At 37.1% G+C, this 23294-nt stretch overlaps 1 protein-coding gene across 1 annotated transcript; it reads right to left on the minus strand.

Moving 5' to 3' along the window:
* Positions 1 to 1432: 1432 nt before the first annotated feature.
* lpin2 (lipin 2) lies at positions 1433 to 22572 on the minus strand. The gene is given in 24 exon segments (XM_033982576.2): positions 1433 to 1674; positions 2858 to 2961; positions 5320 to 5434; positions 6280 to 6432; positions 7522 to 7608; positions 9818 to 9966; positions 10744 to 10876; positions 11454 to 11533; positions 11780 to 11872; positions 11954 to 12023; positions 12109 to 12202; positions 12724 to 12796; positions 12799 to 12900; positions 12902 to 12914; positions 13650 to 13749; positions 14280 to 14459; positions 14462 to 14636; positions 15093 to 15115; positions 15118 to 15159; positions 15162 to 15217; positions 15618 to 15722; positions 16812 to 17158; positions 18911 to 19006; positions 22376 to 22572. Coding segments are annotated over 24 exon segments (2727 nt in total). The 5' UTR covers positions 22568 to 22572; the 3' UTR covers positions 1433 to 1529.
* Positions 22573 to 23294: the final 722 nt, after the last annotated feature.

The following is a 23294-nucleotide window of genomic DNA, read 5'->3' on the forward strand; positions in this document are numbered from 1 at the left end:
TGGTTATAGAAAATCTTACTGTGTCTCTGCATTTTACTTATTTAGAACAAACCACTAAGAAAAAAAAATCTGCAAATGAAATTATGACCTTTAAGTATAAGTGGAGGTTAGAAACAAAAATCACGATCTAAATAGAACGACTTACTACCATAGTCACGTGTTGTTATTCACTGATGCTAATAACATACACTATAATTATATATTTTGAATTAAATTGTCTTCATTATTTTGACCAACCAGACTGACAACCAAAATATAGCAACTTATTTTTTTTCATTATTGTAATAGTAAAAATGTATATATTTTTCCCATTATATATGATGTAGAAAGAAATGTTTTTAAGTTATCATTCCTAATCAAAAAGGTTAGTCTTGTTTATATGAAAAGCAGATATTGTATTATTATTATTTTTAGTTACTGCATCCTACCTGTATAACTGAGTCCAGTCTGGCTTCCTCCTACTGTCCAAAGACATGCATGTAAAAGATTAAATGGGAATATAACTGAAGAGAATGAAAGAGTGCATGGAGATCTATCCGTGTTTCTCTGTGTTTATGTCTCTGTGCAACTAACCAAGAGAGCCGTGAACAGTGCATACTCCGCCAAAATCCTGTAGTAGCAGGGAGAAGCCAGTAAAAAAGACATTTTGTACAAACTCATATCTATAAGCAGAACTGTATTGCATGACAATACAAAAATGCATTTGGAAACCATTAGAAAACTTGATCACACCTTTTATACTAGCCTTGATGTGTTGTACGTACCTCATTAAGTATAAGGTAATGCACATTGTAACAACCTGTAATAATATGTAACTACATAGTATTTATGGTGTAATTACAGGTTGTTAGTGAGTTATATTGCCCTTGCTGTACCAGACCTTCTTCTAGTCCATAAAAACACCCTTTACTTTATGCAGTGTTGTAAAAACAGTTATTTGTGGGGGGAAATTAGACTGAATAAATGTTCCAATGAGGCAATAAAAGGTATTTTGTTGGATGAGAACCATATGGAGGAAACTGCCAGTGACAATCCTGGAGTTTGGTTCCTCTATTCTGGTTCAAAGGTAGAGGATCTTTAATGTAGTAACAAGTACCGGTAAGTGTGACCAAGTTATTTTAAAGGTACACTATGTAACTTTTTTGGTAGATCTGTCAGCTGCTTGTCTCTATGAAGATGTTATTGCTTTGCCTTGAATGTTCCACAGAAAAATATCTGTCTTATCACTCTCCATGGAGACAAGCAAGTGACACCACCAGGTCAACTTACAGGTCAGATCTGTGGAGAGGTAACCCTGCTTACTAAGAATGTTTGTTTCAACCAAAAAAAAAAAAAAGCTGTTATTGAATAATTCCACACTAAGGATTACATCTCCATACAGTCAGACAAGCAGGTAGAAGACCCCACATTGGTCAAGTTATATAGTCCACCTTTATGCTTTAAGTTTAGGTCTAACCATTATTTCATTTTTTTTTCATTTCATCATGTATTTTGCTGTCATTACTGCAATGTCTGGTACAGTCTGTGGATCAGAGCAGCTCGTCTGGGTTGATGTCCGGCAGAGGCTGTCTCCAGTAACAAAAGGAGCTGTACTCTGGCAACACGAAGGCCTCAGTCTGCTCTTTACTCAGCAGAGGAAAGACGTGCTCCACCAACTCGCTAAGCCTGCAATAACTGGAGAGAGAGAGGGAGGGGGCGGGAGAGGGAGAGAGAGGTTAGAGAGGAGAGGTGAGAAAGGGAGAGAGAGAAAAGAAGGGGGGGAGGAAGAGAAACAGGGAGAGGGGGGAGAGGAGAGAAGAGAGAGGAGGGGAGGATGACAGAGAGAAAAAACCCATGGTCACTCAAAGACAGGCAAGGACATTGATTGAAAATGTGAAAAATGAAAGGAGCCGAGCAAAACAGAAAAAGACGACACTGGTGAGATTAAAATAGTGACTCAGATTCAGTAATAGGACATTGATTGAAAGAAACATATTTAAAGTAACCAGGGTTAAAGAAAGACTGAGCCAAGATAACAAGGCAAAAATGGATTTAACAACCCTGAGTTATACTGTTTTAAACAGTGCTCCGAGTGGTTTAATCTGCTAAATCATGGTCCCGCAAGGAGAAAATAGTTCACTCTTGAAACAGTCAACCTTTTTCCTGTTTGTGGATGTTTGAAGCATTTGTTTTATATTAGCTCTGCTAAAGGTCAAGACCATTCACAAACTAATAACGAAAAGTCACATTTTCAGTCATCTGATTCTTTAGTCTACAATAATGAAACTATAAAATATTTACCAGAATCATCATACATAACCTCTAGCAACATTAATTATCAATAGCCTCTGCTTTTATTAGCCAACTAACACTTAATGAATCACAAGCCTTGTTGCCTGGCATATCCAGAAGGATATCTCTGGGCATCTTTTTTATACAAATGGATATCAGTCTGGTCCCCACTGCTTAAGCTGTGTCTCGAGTCTGACCAAAGGTGCAAGAGTTTATTACTTCACTCACTGATTCTGCAGAAATGCACAATGTTTTTCAATCCCTTGTGATACTTTTCCCATTCTCCATATTTGTTTTGATACAGATGGACCATATGTGTTCCTGACTGTATCAATCAGAAATTCATAAAATGGGGAGATTCACCGGTGACTGAACTCACAACCTTTTAAAGTATTGAAGAAGTGTGTATTCTGGATCCCAGGCAACAAGCCTTGAAGATAGATTTCAGCATAAACACAACCAAGGCCAAAAAGGACGTAAGCTGTAGCAGGAATCCTGAGAGATAAAGACATAATGTACATCCAATGGGACCTGCCCCACAGTTTGAGAAGCACTGTGAGGCAGAATGATTGACAGGTGGACTTACGAGGACTTGTTGCCTTTGGTCTGCTCTTGGATGAGCTCTCCTTTGGGGTTCACAGTGAAGATTCTGCACTCAGGGACCCCAACCTCCTTATAGGCAAACACATCCTGAAAAGAACAGACAGAGATTTGCTTAGGTTTGGTTGGAGATATTTGGACAGTATCCATAAACTTATTGTGCACCCTTTAGTGAAGGTTGCATGTGTGGTCTGGGAATCACTTCCTTTGTATTCAGGGGTGGAAAGTAACCAATAGTGTTGTTACGATACTAAAATTTTAAACTTAATTTTGACACCTAAGAAATAGACTCATTACTCAGTATTGATTCCAATACAATGATAATAAAAATATTTAATTTGATTTAAATAATAGAATGTAAATTTCACTGAATCGCAGTACTTTCTTTTACTATGTGGCCTTATATCTGTGTAATCCCTCAGTCATACAGTTAGGTTCCATAGTGAGCCATGGGCGTATCTGACATTTGACACCTGATTTCAAATACTCCTGTTACTGTAAGAGAGTAGATTTGTTTTATTTGAGAGTTTCTAATGGTCCTATATTATGCCAAATTTACTTTTGTGAGTTTTAAGCCATGTTAGAATGTTGGTATCTCCTCAAAAACATACCTGGAATTGTGTTTTGTTTCATTTACATGTTTGAGTAATCTTTTATTATTAGTCTGTCTACATCTCAAAAGCTCAAAATATTCTGTTCCATCTTGGGATGTCAAGAAGTGGTAGTTTTCAAGCAGCTACCTTTCGCCTTTCCAAATGATTCTTGAGAAGATGTATGGAGTTTAAAAACACAGTGGAGCATTTCCTATATTACCACATGACATCAGAAGGTGGAAGAGTGTTTTTTGTTTGAGAAAAGAACTCAGCCTAAACATGCAGGGTTTGTGAGTTAAACATGTGTGAATGAAACAAAACATAACTGTATGTTTTTGATGAAGAAACAACATTATATCAGAAAATAGTGTAATATGGGCCCATTGTCCAGGTAGCTGTAAAAAAAAAAAAAAATGTCTCAATGTCATGTTAAAACGAAATCTACATTCTGTCCCCACACAAACTGAACACAAAACTATCTATTGTACCATCCTGCTTAATAGTTTTATATAAGCCACTTGAGTGTCCAATTATGTAACTCTTCGAAAGTGGAAAATGATCACATTATTGACATCAACTGCTAATTTCCTGTTTGTGCCATTCACTAATGTATGAAATAGGAGGACTTCTGGGCTAAACGCTGGACAGTGAATGCACATTTTGTTTTAAAGAGACAGAGGGGAGGATTATGTAGCTGGGTGGCTCTTGTTTGTTCAGCTGAAGACGTGACGCTGTGCCCGGTTAGAGATAGTCTGCCCTCAACTATGGGTCATCGCAACATTGATATGATTTGTTTTTTTAGGGGCACGGTAAAATCATCTTATATGGAGTTACTGTATTCTGTAGAATGCATTGATGTTTATGGAAAATACGAGGGAGTGAGTTCTATTGGAATAGCGTATCATAAAAAGGGCATTGTGTTTTATGGGCAGAGATAATGAATGACTGGAGTGCGTCTTGTGATGGAGCGTATGACCATTACATTTTTACATGTGACATATTGTACATTTGTCTGCTATACAGTTATAATCTATGACGCTGGTGGATTATTATGTTATGTTTTGGACATTTTAAATAGCAAGATTGATGCCGAATCCTACGTGCAGTGGGTGTGTATTGGTGGTGGTGAAAACGAGACGATCAGAGCAACGACGCCTTGAATATACCAGTATAAAGATAACTCAAACCTACATGAATGACTCTAAATACAATGTCGATGGGAGAACAGCTTTTTATCTGGCCGTTTATATCACTTTAACTTTACTTTATATTTTTATATTTCATAAAGCTGGTAATGCATTAGAGGAATGGTAATGTAATAGTGTAAAATAATTGAAATCACATAATACTTCTTTCCTTCTAAAATGATTACAATTATACTTAAACTTACATATCTTTTACGATTATATTTGTGACAGACTTCATAATCACAATAAATATATTATTCTTGACATCCCCAGCCAATAAAAGTTTTAAATCAGAGGAGGCCTTTGTACTTGACATAGGAAACAAAAAACAAGAGTGAAGCTGAGTGTTGCGTCATAGAGGGATCAAATAGACTCCTCCTAAATAGTATTTTACTCCAAAATATCTCTGACGGAGCTCTGCAGATAAAGATTAGAAGCTAGTGCAGGTTTTTTGTTTCTGAAAATACTGAAATTACAGTCACTCAGGAGTATATTCTGTCTCTGACCTCAGCCATGGCTCACACAGCGATCATATCCTGTGTTAGTTTAGTGTGGCCCTGATACTCCTGTATGGAGTTACTGCATCCTGTTGGAAACTTTGTGATTCACTGTAGATTTATGGGTGTCTGCTGTGTCTGGCTCTATCTGTCAAAGGTCCATTTACTCACATTAGTCCTATTCCCAAAAGCGGCGTGAAATGGCTGTTTGTTGTGCTGGAACAGGTTCTTGATGTCCGTAAGGCATTCGATCTTAAAGATTTCAGGTTTCTTCTCAATAACTTCCCTGAAAGACAAAAAAAGGACTTCGATTCGGAATACACTTACACAGCATTAACTAGATTTTTTCTTTTCTTCTTTTTATAATATTTTGCATAGCATGTAAATTAGGTAGGTGTTGAAAAGATAAACCTTTGTCTGTCCTACAATGGGGGAATTTCCGTGTTGCACCACAGAAGAAATATGCACTCAAAAATAAAAAAAATAAAAAACTTAGAAAGTATTATTAAATTATTCCCACATAGTTCTCACCCAACAGAATCTCTGATTAGGTAAAATAGTCTGTTCCTGTCAGTAAATTGTCTGTTCCAACAAAATACCAATATCATTTTGTTTAATATTATTCCACACAATACTGTTTTCAGACAAAGTATGGTTTAAAAGCATTTTTTTAGAAGCAAAAAACTCAGGTAAAGGCCATTTCATATTCTTCATTATCTCTTTACACTTAAAAAATGTTTACTTTATTAATCAACTGGGTTTAGGCTCCATTCAGACACTAAACCCACAACTAAACCTGAATTACACCAGGACTAACAGGGTCAAACCAAGTTTACATTAGAACTAAACCGAAATCACACCAGGCACACCCACCGCATCAGAAGGCGAGCTTAACTAGGACAACACCTGGAATAAAACTGGAACTAGAACAGGACTAGACCAGGACCAGACCAGGACCAGACCAGGACCAGACCAGGACCAGACCAGGACCAGACCAGGACCAGACCAGGACCAGACCAGGACCAGACCAGGACCAGACCAGGACCAGACCCAGTCTACATTAGGAATAAACTAGGCTCAAACAAGGACCAAACCAAGCCTAACCTGTCCAGTGTCACAGACGTGCATTACCTGTGAAAGGCGGAGAAGAGGCTGCTGGGGGAGAGCATGAGGGGTCCACGGGGCAGAATGATCCCTCCATCATTCACCCACTGCAGGTAGCCTCGTGTCATGTCTGCCATCCCGATCGCCCGTGCAGAGCAGTACAGGAACTTGTACCCGTTTCTGAACACAGACACAGAGAGCTCATTAGGGAGCTGCCCACTGGACCATCAGGACCATCGTCATTATAGATACTAAGAATAGATTTTAAACTGACTGCTTTATAAAATACTATGGAATTTTGTACTAAAACTGTTAATAAGAAAAGGGTTTCATACTTGATACAGAATTTGATTCAACAATAGCATAAAAACACTTTATATTGCATTTATTCATTTCATCATAGTTTATATTATTATTCTTTGTTTTATGTTGCACACAATGCCAAGGTTCCTAGTTGGTGAATTTTGTTAATTCATAATTAGTTGTCTAGTTTTATTAGAATGTTTCACATTTTAAACAATATAGTTTCTCTAATATTACAATGTGGTCTTCTAGTGCTGTCACAATATATTTTCAAAGTTGATTTTAATACCACAGCATACATTAGATACTCAATTACCAATTCTGATACCACAAGACAATGGAGTGTAATTTTCAACGCAGAGTGATAGTATTTTCATTAAAATGACCATGTGGCCTGATAATACTTCTGATACTTCTGTGCAATATGTGGAATGTGCAATGAGTGAATGTGCAACTATGGGAATTGTGCAATTTTTATTTTGACTCCTCTGTGACCCCAGCCCTTCGGACAAAGGATAGAAATTAGCCTTTGGCTATAATCCGGCGTGTTTAAATTCATGTCTGTCATGTCATGTCTGTTCATTAACATGCTTTGTCCCAACCAAATAAATAAATAAATGAAATTAAATAAAGATCAGACTATTTAGGAAAGGACTCAGGATTAATACTTCAAATCAATAGTCATCTGGCCCAAAATATAAATTGTCTATATGGTTAAATATGATTAAGTAGATGTATATTTTGTTTTTTGTAACCTCTGGTGGATAAATGTGGATGAATGTTTTGCACTTGGATGAATACAACTGGTTACAATCTTAAGTTTAATGGTTGCATTTAATAGCTTGTTACATGCATTGGTCAAACTGTGAACAACAGACAGTGGGGACCTGTACCCAGACACCGTCCAAACACATAACATCAGATTGTTTCTAACTTAATGAGAGCCCAGAGCTGTGTGGCACTTACTCAGCGACAGAGTGGTAGAGTTTAGCGATGCCCTGATGAGTCCAGTCCTTACCCAGCTGAGGCAAAATCTGTCCGAATACATCAGACCTAAACCAGAGAAAAAGTTGAATTATTCAAAACAAACCAAAAAATAAATATAAAAAAAAAATCACATCACATTTTTTATTTTCACTGTGATTGGTTAAAGCTGCACTATGCAACTTTTCTCTTTGAGGGTCTGCCACCTGCATTTCTCCATGGAGATGCTTTTTCTTTTCCTAGAATGTTTCACAATATGTCATTAAACATACCTATCTGCATGGAAACAAGCAAGTCACGCACTAGGCAAAGTTACTGGTCAGATCTGGGGAGAGACAACCCCACTCACTGTAAGAATGCATGTTTTTTTTAAAGTGAATGATGATGATGATGATGATTTTAAACACGTGTAATGAAATAAATGCAAGTTGAATGCCACTGAGGAATACTCCAGAAATTTAAATAGTACATAAATCCAGTCACTCAAGGGTATAACACTTATGTGACTGGACCGATATTGGGAGCAGGAGGGGAAGTAGTTTATATCCTAGAATTCGATTCTGATCATTGCATCTCCCACCCAAAGGTCAAACTCAACAAACACAAGAAATCAGGACTGAAGCAGTAAAGATTATTGAATATTATCAAAGGTCCACATAACACCACTTGGGAACAACACCCTCATCTAAATAGCCCTGTAAGTCCTATAATGTATGCCTTCTAGAGGTTTAAAGAAGGTCACTCTCCCCTCATCGATACTTTTCATTATAAATAACAAACAGAGTTCTGGTTAATGAGGATACAATAGCCATAAGGGAGGAGCTGTCTGCACTGCAGCTTATGGCAGAGCGTAGCCTCCCGCTGAAATGCAAATAGGCTCATTATAGTGATGGTGCTCTCCCCTATTACTCAAAGAAAGCCACAAATGTCACAGGTTGGCCTATGGGGTCAGACTGATAACAAGGTCTAGTCAGTGTGGGCAGCTGTGATGTTGACCACCTCCTGGCCCCCAACACAGCGCGCATAGACTTAATTAAGACAGGCTATTTAAACAACTGGTGATGAAGAGGTTTCGAAGACATGATGGGTGTTACGAAAAAGGTTGTTATGTGATAGTTAAACCTATAATCTATGTTAATGTATACATGCATAATAACAATTCAGAGCTTCATAGACTGATGTTAGAAAGCTACACAAATTTGCTTTTATCTTCCAAACAAACATTAGATCAATAGCCAAATGCTTGTCTCCATGGAGATTATTATTGCTTTGCCCTGAATGGTCCACATTATTGCATTAAATGTATCTAGCACGATGGAAGACAAGCAGGTAAGGACACCAGACCAAGTTACTGGGCTAGATGTATGGAAAGTCAAGCCCACTCATAGTGAAAATGCATATTTACAAATACAATGAATCACTATATTTGCATAACTTTCCAATATGGTTGTATAGTTATCTGGAACAGTTAATATTTTCTGCAATAAGAATAGTGGGGTTAAAATAGAAATGATAAAATGCACGACAGCAGTAAAAGTAGTGCAGCCCGGTGCATCAGCTGCTACCTATGAGGAGGTCGAGAGTGAAAGAGAAAGAGAGAGAGAGAGGGAGAGACAGAGACAGAGAGAGAGCGAGAGAGAGACAGAGAGAGAGAGAGAGAGAGAGAGGGGTGCAAAAATATTCCCTACACCTGCAGTCTGAGTCACCAACGGCCCAAGCGCTGGCACACTTTCTTTTTCTGAATGGGCCCAGAACAAGTTGAGAACAGAGCACAGTTTAAAACAAGGCTGGCTAACTATGAATGAAAATGTTGTTACTTTTAGCAAAAATGTTTTGCCACTCAATTTTCCATTACTGTTTGAAATGCCCAATAGCTGCTAATATAAACTAACAATGTACTGCTTCATGATTAATTGTGTCACTCCTTTATTACACGGTGTCTGATTTTTTACAGCCTACCCCCACTTTTAGTTGTTGTTGGCATGAAACTCAAAGAATATGTTTTAAATTGACAACATAAGTAAAATGTAAAATATTTTGGTACTAGAAGTGAAAAAAGAACATCTAGCCTTCTTCTGAAATGGCACTGTATGCAAATGATGTTACTTGCAAAAGTTAATTTTGTGAATTAGTATTGCAGTTTTATAAGTTTATACATTTTCAGTTTTATGTCATCAAATAGGACTGCAGTTGTAATTTACACTGCAGTTTGAGAATATCCTTTTCCAGAATAATGAAACTACATACTTAAAAAAAAAAAGTTGTTTATATTACGTACTTAGTGATGGTGCCATCGATGTCGGAGATGATGACTTTGTCGTCCCAGTTCCACAGGTAGATGGTGCCCTCACAGCGACACGTGCCCTGGTACTGAGTCGTGATGCTGAACGTCACCTCATTTGGACCTTCTTTCAGCTTAAGACTGGCCTAAAACACACAACATTTCACATTACACAACTGCAGCAAAGTACTTTTGAGTATTTGATACTTAACGGCAAAGCAATCATACTGAACATGGAATGCCATTAGCTGTCATAATTTTCTTTTCAGAACACATCATATATAAAGCCTGCATGGGTTAATTGCCAACCAAAACACAAACTGTGACATCGAGTAATGTATTTTTGTAAACGTGATTAAATCAACAATACAGTTATCAGTGGAATCAATATTTGATTTGTTTATTTCTTATCTGCAAACACAGATATGTTAGGTTTATGAAGTTGTTAAGAAAAATCCTATACTGCATTAAATATATGGTGGTGGGTGTTAAATCTGTGTGATGGCTGGTTTATTTTTTTTCAGTTTGCCATTCATTCATCATTCTGAGACTTTTTCAACTCAATGGAATATACAGGTAAAGGACTTTGGAGCCATCTGCAGGACGATTCGTGCAAGTGCATTTTGTATTACAATTGACCAGCAGATGGAGCTCCAACATACTACAATTTCTAGCCTGGATAGGTTTGGTTTAGTGGCAAATTATTGAACGAATCATAATATACAGATAGGACTAGTCGCGGTTCACCGATTTTGGCGCTAACATTGTGAAGGTATAGATAAATATTATATTTTAAATAAATAATGAATCTAATGTGCTTCAAACTGTAATGGAAAAGAGTCATGTGAATTTTTTTCTTACAGTGTTATCAATGATATTACCCATTAACATTGTTTTGTGGTAATCTAGTGTGCAGTACTTACGATCTGGTCAGAGGAGAGGCGTAGGGACTTCCTGTAGGTATGCATGGTCGTGTGGTGAGGGGCGGTGTCCTGACACGAGGCCGCACTCACCTCCTTAGCCTCCTCATCACTGGACGAATCTCCTACTTTAGCTCTAGACCACAAATACGTAGCATGGTTATTATATTATGCATACGCAATTATACCACATGTGTTTGCATTATTTACAGTTTTCCAGTTGCACGAGACTTAACAGCAACAGAATGGAAATTAATGGGTTCCATTTTCCTGTTATAGTCAACATTTTAAGATAAGATTTAGTTTTAAATCATTACACGCTATGGCAACAATCGTAATTTTTCATCATTCCACAACCCACAGAAAGAAATTACATATTTACAGCGATGAGGAATTAATGTCTTTTGCAGCCCTGTCTGAGTATTATTACCAAGCAAATACTATCCATGTTTCAAGGTAACTTTTAGTCTTCATTCTGGGCTAGGTTTTAACTTTATTATCATTAAATCAGGAGTGACAGATATGTTTTGTTTATTTTTTATTTCCATTTAAAAATAACACAACTACACTTTCAGCTACCATGACATTTCTGTCTTGTTATCCTGCTTTTACTATACTGTGAATATATATATTTTTCCTTCACTTGTACTTCATTTGTATTAGTATGTATTTTTATGTCATACAAAAGTGCACTGTTCTAGTTTTAGACTTACATTAAGGGCATTTTGTCCTGAGGCAGCGAAGGTCCTTCTTCTAGCTGGGACTCCTCCTTGGCTTCAAGCTTTGTCTCTGACTATGTGTCAAAAACAAGTTAAATGTGTCAATAAAAAGGTAAAACAATCAACATTATATAGAAAATGTATTCTTTATTGCTACACATAAACAGAAGTTTATATTGCGAGGAAAGTCAATAGAAAAAGTATGCAATTAATAATGCTATTAATGCTACTTCTGGTATTGCTATGTCCAAAAACCTACATCTTAAAATGGTTCATCTATATTTGTCATTTATTTAGACATTGATGATCATTTTTCAGACCTGTTTGATTGTACTATCCGCCCGTTTTCGCCAGAACCACCAGCGCCCTGACTTCTTTGGCATTTTCTCCTTCATCCAGGCCTCTTCTGTAGCCTATTGTTCACAAAAATACATCAATGAAGTAATAGTTCAACTGCAAAATCAGTATTTTCTAAATGTTATTTTGCCATGTACCTTTGGTAAGTTTTTCTGAAATGCTTGAAGACTTAAAATTAAGGGAGCAGCGAGGGTCCAGTTGTAATATCTAAAAATAAAAAGGTACAAATTAAATAGTTTCCTTGTAGTAATACAAGGAAAGTAATACATGAATCTTGTTTAAAATGACTCACCGATTTCCTATCTTGACCACCAGATTGGGGTTATCTATAATTGCCGGGTTTTCAGCAAACTCATGATAGGTAATGATATGCTCCATGAACCTTTCTGTAATCATAAAAAGAAAGAAAAATGTTGAGATAAAAAGGTCTAATAGAGTTTGCCATAATATGTTTCAAGCTTAAATGTTCTAAACTACAGGAATGCTAAACAAATTGATTATTTTGCCTAGAAAAATATGTAAATTCAGTTCTAGATCACAAACAAGTACATTTGTTTCAATAGATTGATTCTAAGTCAAACACACTTGGAATGAAATACAATGCCATAAATTTTATGGCTTACAGTTTATAAAAACTGAAAAAAGTGCATTGTTACTGTGAGCAGGGTCGTGCCTCCATGTTAAAGGTGCACTGTGCAAATTATGGATACATTTAAGGCAAAAGCATATCCATGGAGACAAGCAGGTGGCAGACCTTTCACCACAAAGGTTACATAGTGCACCATGAATACTAAGTTTTACTGATATGTTTATTTTTATTTCTTAGCTTTTAAATGTGTACACTTCAGATTTGAAAACAAAACAAAAGTGTATTGCCAATACTGTAATGTGCAGATGTATTGAGTACCTTTGGATATCTCTGCGTTCTCGGTGAGGCCTCCGCACAGCGACAGGGTGACATCGGGCAGGTCTGAGGCTTGAGGTCTGACAGACACTCGGTCCCACTGTCAGCTGCCGCACTGCCCACGGACTGAGGAGACTGAGAGCCCGATCGCATCTCCGAATCCATCCAGTGTTTAGTGGCAAGCTTCAGACTCACTGCAGAGAGTAGGGGTGACTAGTGAGATAATATTATCCCTGAGTGTGTTTCCTTAAGCTGAACTATATAACTTTTCTACTTGTTCCACAGTATGTACCGTATATAATATATATATATATATATATATATATATATATATATATATATATATATAGACAAGCATGTCACACAACCACCACCATGCATGTCTTTCAAGGTATTTTAGCAAAAAAACATAACTGAATAAATGCAAAATAGATACATTTTATGCCATACTGTGGAATGATCCAGGCAAAAACAATAACATGTCCATGGAAAAGAGGAGATAGCGAACCACTCTCCGGAGAAGTTACATAAAGCACTTTTAATATCGTAGGAGAGATGGGACAGTATTTACAACAGCTTCTTGCCACTGACCTCATTTAAAGACAACATGTTATTTTTCTATAATTATATGTTGTTGTTTTTTAAATCACATATTTTAAGCCAATACTTAAGACATAAGATTTGCTGATCAAACCTGAATGCACCAAATATGTTTTACACATTATTGGTAGTATAAAATTAGAACTACTCCAGCCCTACCATGATGGTATGAGTATTAGCATTAGCATTATTAGCCTTTGTATCCTGTAAGACTGTCACCAAAGGGCAACAAACAGAGTCCAAAATTCAACCCCAGGGACGAAAAAGATACAGTTAATTCATTAGATAATTGTGTAACTAAATACTCTGGCATGTGTGTATGGACTCACCTCTTGGGAAAATATCTTGCAGCAACATCAGGCTCAAGTACATTCAAGTCATCCAGGTAAATATCCTCAGGGCCCTGATGCTGGCTCCTCTTTGGGACACCTGTATGTCAGTTAAGTCAGGGTTTATTCATTTGTGACTTTAGACAAGAAAGAGACCTATAGTAGAGTTGTTTACTGCTACTGAGATACTTATCTAGACGAAAACTAGTATTGATGCTGAATAAAGCATTTCCTGAATAGCTTTAGAAGGGTCTTAATCTATATCAGAACTAGTATCACAGGTTAATATTAAAGAAAGTATTAATTAGGGCCACACAATATATTGCAATCAAAACTGCACCCAATGTAACCTTAATTGTAAATGCTATACTTGTATATATAAATCAATTGTTCTGTAAGGTGCAAAATAACCTGCCTCTTTAGAGAAAATCTTGAACCTGTGGTTTAGACCTATACCAACATCTTCTGAGATACATGAAATTGTTGGTTAGCTGGTCTATATTTAACTCTGCTCTCAAATGTTAGTATGAAAAAATGTAGTATTAACCTTTTCCTTAGTATCATAACTGAGTTTTAAAATGCTAGTATTGTTACAACTCTAATACATAGATAAGAATGAGATAAACGCACCTTTTTTCTTGGAGGGTGAATCCGTCAGGGGGTTGTGTGAAGGCGTGGAAGTAGTGACACTAGAGGGCAGTACATCCAGAGGCTCAGTGGGACTCAGTAAACCCAAGGCAGGATCTGGACCAGGACTGGGGTCTAAGGGGACTAAAGGTGCGACAGAATGCAACAGTGGGGACAGGGTGCAACCGGTGTGCGTGGTTCTGGTTTGACTATAGTACATAGTGAAGTAGCAGCAGCATTGTTCTTATCCAGATCAGTGTCGTCTTCCATGGCTTCAGAACTCAGGATCACTCGAAAGTGCGTGCTCTCAGACGGAGTGATGGTGACCGTTTTGACTTCTGGTTTTCTCCTTTTGGTCACCTGCACAAAATAAGTATAAAAATAGATCAAGGTCACAATATTTGGCTTTTCGAACATCATCAAATGTAAAACATGTATATAACAGGACTATACCATAGCTATAGTAGTTAAAACCAAAAACGTGCCTAAAAAAAGACCCAAAAGGTGGATAAAATAGATTCTAAATTGGGCAAATGGTACATCCACAAACAACCTTGCAAAGTGCTGGAAGGAAGCTATATTACAGTTTGAATAAATGATTTATTGACATTGACTTAGCTAACAGAAAAAGTTCAACTAGTTACATAAGAAAAAGGCAAACTTTCAGAGAAGGATGGTTTTTTTTTTATGACAAATGAGGCTTGTCATGTTGCACCTCCGAGTAATACTGGTTATGTCCACAATATAGTGTACTGCTGATTAGATTTTTTTGATAGCCCAGTGGTTTTTGTTGTAACGTTAAATATTTAGACATACCCTGGTTGTTTCAGGAAACTCTCCCAGGTCCACTGGATGTGAGACTCCGCCCTCAGGAAGCTCTCGAGGGTCGAACAATCAGCTCAGAGTCACTTTTGGGAGAGAAAGCCTCGGACAAATCATGACTGCAAAAGGTAAGAGAGTAAAGGACATATATTTAAAATGTTATAAGCATGCAAGTACAAACCAAGTAAAATCAGACAACTAGAATAATCCGATTTTGGTGTGCATGTACTTGCACAAACGAAATCTGATCAACAAAAACACTTGGTAACATGTCAATTAAACTGTTGTATTTGGAAGAAAAAGTACATACATTTTCAATAAATCTTTCAGTCTCTCTCATTTGCACATTTGTCACCTTTTTGCATAATTTCAAAACATGTACAGGTGTGAACAATCAGAAAGAAATCAGATTACTCACATAAGATGTAACTGTTACATGAAATGTAATTAAAAATTTTAATATTCATGTAGCCAATGACAGCGATACTGGTCATACAGTATATAGTAGTGTAGGTGTACCTGTCGTCTGGGGGCCAGTCTCCATCTGAAACCGGATAGTCCAGGCTGTGTCTGAGAGCAGGCAGTTTGGACTCAGTGTCTCTCACTGTGGTGACGGAAGGTGATCTGCAAGGGGAACATACACAAAGTATTACAGTACTGTATATCATAATATCTCAATATCTCTTTTTTTATAGCCAATGAAATAGGTTAATACCCATTTATTTTTTGTGAAGCTCAATATAGTATTTGCATCAACATTTAAACAAGGGTGTGGATATATTTGGTTTTATTACAGTTTTATAACTATGCTAAATATATAGTGATGGTTCTTCATTCAAATCAAATGATGCATTGGCTATCACTGCAATAACAACATTTTGGAAAATACATAATTTTGATTAGTTTTAAAGCCATGTGTTGTATGCTCTCATTACTGAAAGTCGATCTGCAGTTTTCTTCTTTACTCTATGTCGTCACATTAGCTGTAACACTGCCATTAGCTGTACCATTAGAGGAACATTGTACTGTCAAGGTCGGATTGATAAAGCAATTAGGCTGTATCGATTATGTGCCGTGTTGATGCTGCACATACAAGGAAAATCAATATATACAAATCTTGTAATTCAACAGTTCTGTCCACAAATTACATACATTTCAATCAAAGTAATTGCTCATAGAGAAATATTACAAGCATTGACTTTGAAATTGTTGTTATTATAACGTGGATATTTATGAATTTACCAATAGAGATACACTTACGCCACTTTTGGCATAAACATTTTAAATAATAGGTTTAATAATTCAGTGGCTGTGGCTGTGTGTGTAAATGAGGCCAATTCAAACAGGAGTTTAAGGTGCACTCTAACTTTTCTTGATTGATCGTTTGTTTGGGACAAAAGACAGTAGGGCATTAAACTTTTCCATCTCCATGGAAACAAGCAGGTGATGCTACCATGCCAAGTTACTGGTCAGATGTGTGGAGAGGCGACTCTGTCCACAGTAAATATGCATGCTTCAAGGTACATTTATAAATAATAAAACACTTTCTCACTCCCAGATATATATGTTTAATATCATACTGTGGAGGATTAGATAAAACTGTTGAACTGGAGATACCCCACTAGAAAAGTTAAATGGAACGCCTTTAAGAAATAAATAAATGTATTAATAATTAAATTACAAACTATGGCTCTCTAGGAGCTCACCCCTCACCTCGAGACATGAGTGGCAGTGTCCTCATCAGAGCTCAGGTCCATCTCAAAGATCTCCTCATTTTGCCCGTTGCCGGACGTAGCAGCAGGTGTGTTGTTAGCAGCGTTAGCATTAGCAGCAGACATGGGCGGGGTCAGCTCCTCTCTGCGTGGGTCTCCCTTGTGCTTCTTCCTCCTCCGTCTCTTCTTCTTGGTGCTCACAGTGCTGGAGGTGGGGGGGTCAGGGGGGTCGTCTGCGTCACCCTGGTTGTCCTCCAGGTCTTTAGGGGTCCTGTGTTCCACCTCAGAGATCCAGAAGAGGTGACTCTCTGTGGGAATCGGGGAGGTGGCAAGGTGGGCCGGGATAGCCTGGCGGAGACACAGGAGACAGGATGTTAGACAACAAGTCATATATTAGCTGCACTGAGCAAATTTAGTTATTAGATTCAAGCTGCAGTGCCATCCACTAATTTTCTGCATCGCATCTATAATCTGATGATCATGTAACTTTGTGTGGTAGTTTTAGAGGTTTCAAGACCATAGGACCCAAACCTCTGCAGATAAGGTACCAAGATCAGTAGTATATTTTTTCCCTCTGTTACATGATATTGATGTCTGCAGACACAAGCATACTGTTTAAATAGCAAAGTTTTAAGGCTATTATGACCATAGACTATTCTTTTCTAGAATAGTGCCACAACAAACACATCTAAAATATATTTCTTCTTAATTTTAAAATATGCTCCATAAATGTTGCTATCCACATGTTATAAGGAATTTGCCTGTATTTGTTATTGGATATAACATATATGGTTTTGTAATGGCCACAGAGAGACCGTATAAAAGCAGTGTGAAAAAGATCAGTTTTACATGGAACACTCCAGCACTGGTGTGATCTGAAGTTTTAGAATTTGCAAAAATTGTAATAGCAAATGGATTATATCGGCCCCAAGTTCAGCTTGACTTCTATCTCCAAGAGAATGTCCCTAGAAGTCAGGGTGCTATTTAATCTTGTATTTTAGCTGCTCAGTGTGCTTAAAGAGCTCCTTAAGGATAAGTAAAGTTATATTGATTATTATTTTATAAAAAGGCACTTGTGAAAAGATTTTCATTAAACAGAGAAGGTAAATCAACACTACAAGCAGACAACACTACAGAGCAGTTGTTGTGAATGAGGTCATGTGACACAAACACATGACTCATACATCAGCTGTCACATTGAGTAACTGCACACACTGAAAACATTACAGCGTTCTCTATCAGTGAAAGACATGTATAACCATTAAGGAAAACTTAATGCATGTGTCAATCAATATCGTTACTTTACTATGTTACATATTAGAAAGCAGTTTTACATTCTTCCTCTCCCTGAGCTGCACGTTCTGACACATATGCAGGGTAATAAATTTAGAGCCTAGCCCCAGGCCTTTTCATTTCTAATATTAGCTGTCGGCAGCAATTTAAATCAAACATAAGTATTTTAGAGTCGGTTATTATGGGGTGTGTTCAGATTGCCTAGGTTTGGTCCTGGTTTGAGCTCATGTTTAGAACTAGCCTTGGGTTTGGTCCTCGTCTAGTTTTAGTCATGGTCCAGTCATGGTCCAGTCATAGTCCAGTCATAGTCCAGTCATAGTCCAGTTTAGGGTTTAGTCCCAATTTTACATGATGAGTGTGCAAGTGTGACTGCAACCTTAGCTTGTTATAGTAAAAAAAAATCCATTCCTAGGTATTAATTGTATAAAAATTTCAGATGGAGAATTGTCATCTGTTCTGAGTGTCTCATTACATTTCTTTGCTACAACTGAAGTGATTTTGAACCTCATTCTTGTTCATTTGTCCTAAGAGAGAAGAGTTTTATATGGACAATTCAAGTGACCACAGAGCTATTAACTAAAACTTCATCAAAACATCAGCATTTTGACTAACAGAAAACTCTACTATAAAATTCTTAAGTAGAAACCTGGAAATTTTGTTGCAACATCTTCCAAAACTTCAAATTATAGCTAAAATAGTTGGTCTGTTCTATTGCACTGCTTTTCAACAATCAGTTTTGCATATTGCAGACTAAATAAATAATAGTCTGCCCATCTAAATCAAATATGCTTACTTTTCCATACTTACATTTTCCTGTTCAGTCTCTTGGACGAAAAAGGCCTCTCCATTATCACCCAATTTCATGTGCAGGTCAACAGCCTCACCGTTGATTTCAATGTCAATCTGAAAAAGACAATCGCTGAAATATTAAACCATTACCATCTTAATATTAGTGTAACTGTAAAGTCAAACATTTGTAAACCGTAATTGGCAATTTCTGATATCTATAAAGCATGATAATGACTGCTGCATTGTTGGATTTGATTTGGTTTTGTATTCCTGGAGGGCAGTGGGGCCCCCACGGATAGTTGAAGCCCTTTTATCCCAGGCTTTGTCCCCAACATGTTAATTGTATTGGTCGTATTGCGTTACACTGATGCTGCCAAACAGACAGATGTTCTTCCATTCATGTTTGCCAGACAAACAAAACGTGACACCACGCAGGAAGCCAGGACAGGCTCTGAAAAGACTACAGTTTATGAATAATGTACTTTTACTGGACACTAAATGCACTAATTCAATTTTTAATTTTATATATATTTATTTATTTATTACACATATATACACACATATATATATATATATATATATATATATATATATATATATACATACACACACACACACATGATATATATACACATATATACACACACACATATATATACATATATATGATATATAAATATATATGATATATATACATACATATACATATGCACATACACACATATATATTCAAAAGTATATTCAAAAGTTGAATATTAAAACATGTAAATGAAAATCTGCTTCCTATTTTGAAATGCCACCATGAAGAGGTGTGAAGAGGTTAGTTCTGCAGTTTTGAACAGGAAGTCAACAGACCAGTTTCTATTACTAGGCAGTTTTATAAAATGAACAAAATGTAAAGTAATTATCAATAAATGTTTTATGCTAAATATATAAAAAGCATATTATTTCTTCTTTTAAAAATACTACTTCATATAAAATATATTTTAAATGCTCTAATACGCCTTTTGTGGAATACTTATTGTCAAAATGTGAAAGAAGAAAAATGAGAGGTAGAAATTTGTTGATGTAGTTCCTTCTGATTTTTGAACCTCCCTGCAGTAAAAGTTAGCATTTTGGGCATTGAAGCTTATTTATTCACAGAATAGCATTACCAATTAGTTGTCTGCCTAGTGCCTATTACAAATAAACTTGAGATAATAAATACAAAATAGAATACAAAAAATGTAATTACACAACAACCAACACAGGACATCTATTTCTACTCTTCCTCCCCCTCCTCCCACGCACACACAGACGAGGAGGTTGTGGAGCAGTTACCATGGAAACCACTCATTCATGTCTTGTTCGAACACATTAACATTCGTAGGGTGTAGTAAGAAAGTGTTACAGCCTCCGAGAAATCATCGACCATTTATTCCCACAAACATGTTACAACAAGCAAATAGTAATTTTCTGGATACTAATAGTTTGTGCCAGAATCTGTGTGTCAATGGGCTGGGGTAGGTTTTGTATTGCTGCAAATGTGTTTTCGAATCCAAATTCTTAATATTCAGCTATTTATGTCAATTTTATGAGCAATAACTGGGAAACATATTGTTAGTAATCTTGATATCATAGCTAAGAATTTAAAAAGTTCTTGGACTTTTGCCATTATTAAGACTAGCTTGTTGGCTCGTTGGTATAGCACACTGGATTCACTGCACTGTTGAAATGTAAACATGAAGCAGGCAGGACAAACTAATATTAGTCTATTATAAACAATGTCATAGCTATTTTGCTTGTATTTGTTATGTGGAAAAAATACAGCTACCGACTGTGTATTGCCTGAGCTTTGAGAACAGACTGGTTGAGATTTTTCTAACTCAAAAAGCAGGGAGCCTCTTCCTCCATAGTGCCTAAAAATAGCTCTGTGTTTCTCCAGTGTGATTAATGGGACTTATCTGCAGGCAAGAATGTACAGTAACTACTACAGGGAGGAGAACACAGCACCTGCCATCTGTGCGACAACCAGAACTGTGGGAGTGAGTCAGAGTCAAATTAATTAAAGCTAAAAATTTCACTAAATCAGGAGACACAATAGTTCCTGTTGGCTATACAAATGAGACAGTAATCATCTAGACTATTTTAGAATTGTACATTTAAAGCACTCTGTAAACTTCTATAAGAGTTGTTTAAACATAGCAATAATGAATGCTCAGATGCTGCACTAGCACTGACTCAGGACTGGCTGCAGGTGCTGGGGTTTTGGTAGTGAGGATTGACATTAGAGAGAGTCGTTTTAGGTCTAAACCAACGGGATTTCAGTGTTGAAACTGCCAACCCAAAATAGAGGCTCATCCTGTTTTCTGACTGGATAATCGTCTTGAGAACCAAAACACCAAATTTTAACAAACAGCTTGGCCATCATGTCCAGTGCTTCTGTTATTAAGAATAAATCTGCATTACAATTGCTGCCAGTAATAGCTATATTGGATGTCTACCTTGCATCTGGGAACACAGTTACTAATGTGTATGGAATTTAAAATGTAAATCTTACATACGGTTGCTTTATCTTAAGTAGGTTAAGTAGTTTATTTCCATTTTTAAAACCCTCAGCAGTTTTTTATTGTGATGTTATAGTTAAAGGCAAATGTTTTGACCAATATTACCTCATCATGCCTAGTTGGGTGTTGTCATTTTAAAAATGAATGTTGTGCTCAGCAGTGGAGCCTTCTTGTGAAAGGGCTGAGCAAAATACAAAAATATACTATATGATAAGCCAGTAGTCAAACCAGGTTATGTACATATTATACATACATTCTAGGAATGTTTTGCACAGGAATGTTATCAATGTGGGTCAAATTGTGGAAAGTTTGCCAAACATGTTTTGAACAGTATTTACACTGCATTCGTATAAAGATTCCATTCTATCTGAGTTATCAATTTATTCAAGTAGAAGGGTTGTCTCTGGTCAAGCATAATCAAACTGGAACATTTGAGCTGAACAAATATTAAACATGTTTGAAAGCATGAAGAGGAACTATATTAAGATGCTTTTCTACCTTCAAGGCAATCAAAGCATTTTATAAACAGTCTCACATTCACACACACATTTGCACAACAATGTGTGCAGATACTGGGAGTGAGGTGGGTTAAGTGTCTTGCCCAAGGACACAACGGCAATAGTAATCTGTGGTAGCTAGAATTATGCACAAATGCCTTGAAAAACATGTATGCTTTCTGTGAGCGGGGTTGCCTCTCACGATATGATTTGTAACTTGCCCTGGTGGTGTGTCTCCTGCTTGTCTCCAGCGAGATAAATAAGTTAAATGCAATACTGTGGAACATTCAAGGCAAAGCAATAACATTTCCATAAATACAAGAAGGAAGCAGACCCTCCACCGGAAAAGTTACATAGTGCACCTTTACGATCCATATGCACAATAAAGTAGGCAGTCAAGTTAAGTACCAGTCACACTAAAACATATGCCCATTACTCACCACTTTCTCTTTGGAGCGCAGCACACCCAGTTTGCCAAAGCGCACGTGGAAGGGGGAACACTGGTAGGTGCCATCCCTCTGGCGGACCACCACCACGTCGATGCAGCCCGAAAGAGTGGCCTGGTTTATGTCCTTGTACAACTGCTTCACAGTGACCAGCACGTGCCAGCCAAGCTGCCCCACGTAGTTCATGGTGTCTGACTGAAGAATAGAAAACAATTAGCATTAACAATTAATGTTAATTAATTAACAATTAATGTTAATGAAATCATTAATCCCTCATTTGTCCGGCTACCAGCAAAACAGATCTCCCTTTCACAAGCACAAACTTGGTTTTGTTAAGAATTAGGTAGACATCTCTGCAAGTGGGTAGACATCTCTGCAAGTGATATCAGCCAGTAATTCTTTTGCCTTTCTTTTCACCAATGTCAAGTCCTAGGTATAATAGTTTATGGTGTGTTCCAAGCAAGTGGTGGTAACAGGGATATTTCCCACTTCCAACTTGAAAATATGCCCTGGAACTCTGCTCGAACTGGTAATTGCCACTTGTGAACTGGGAGATGATCAAAGAACTCCCACTTCACGTACAAGTCTGTGACGTACTACAACATAACTAATCACCTCAGGTTAAATCCAAAGTATATAATTATTCTGGTATTTAACATGTTAGAGACATTATATAACATTTACAATGCTTTTGCCTACTGATTAGACTTAGTCATGCGGTAGTCATGTTGTTAATTCAGCTACCTGGAACACTCTGTGGTTGGAACTTGTAACGTTCCAAGTGGGAAATAACTAATCCCCCTGTTGCCTGGAACACAGCATTACTCCTAATAGTTCAATGTATGGACTGGGTTTGTTTGTGTCCAGACAAAGTTCTTGTCTGGATTCTAGTTCGGGGGTCTAGTTCGGGGGT

Source organism: Periophthalmus magnuspinnatus, chromosome 17, assembly GCF_009829125.3.
Source record: "Periophthalmus magnuspinnatus isolate fPerMag1 chromosome 17, fPerMag1.2.pri, whole genome shotgun sequence".
In the NCBI taxonomy this organism is placed as follows: domain Eukaryota; kingdom Metazoa; phylum Chordata; class Actinopteri; order Gobiiformes; family Gobiidae; genus Periophthalmus; species Periophthalmus magnuspinnatus.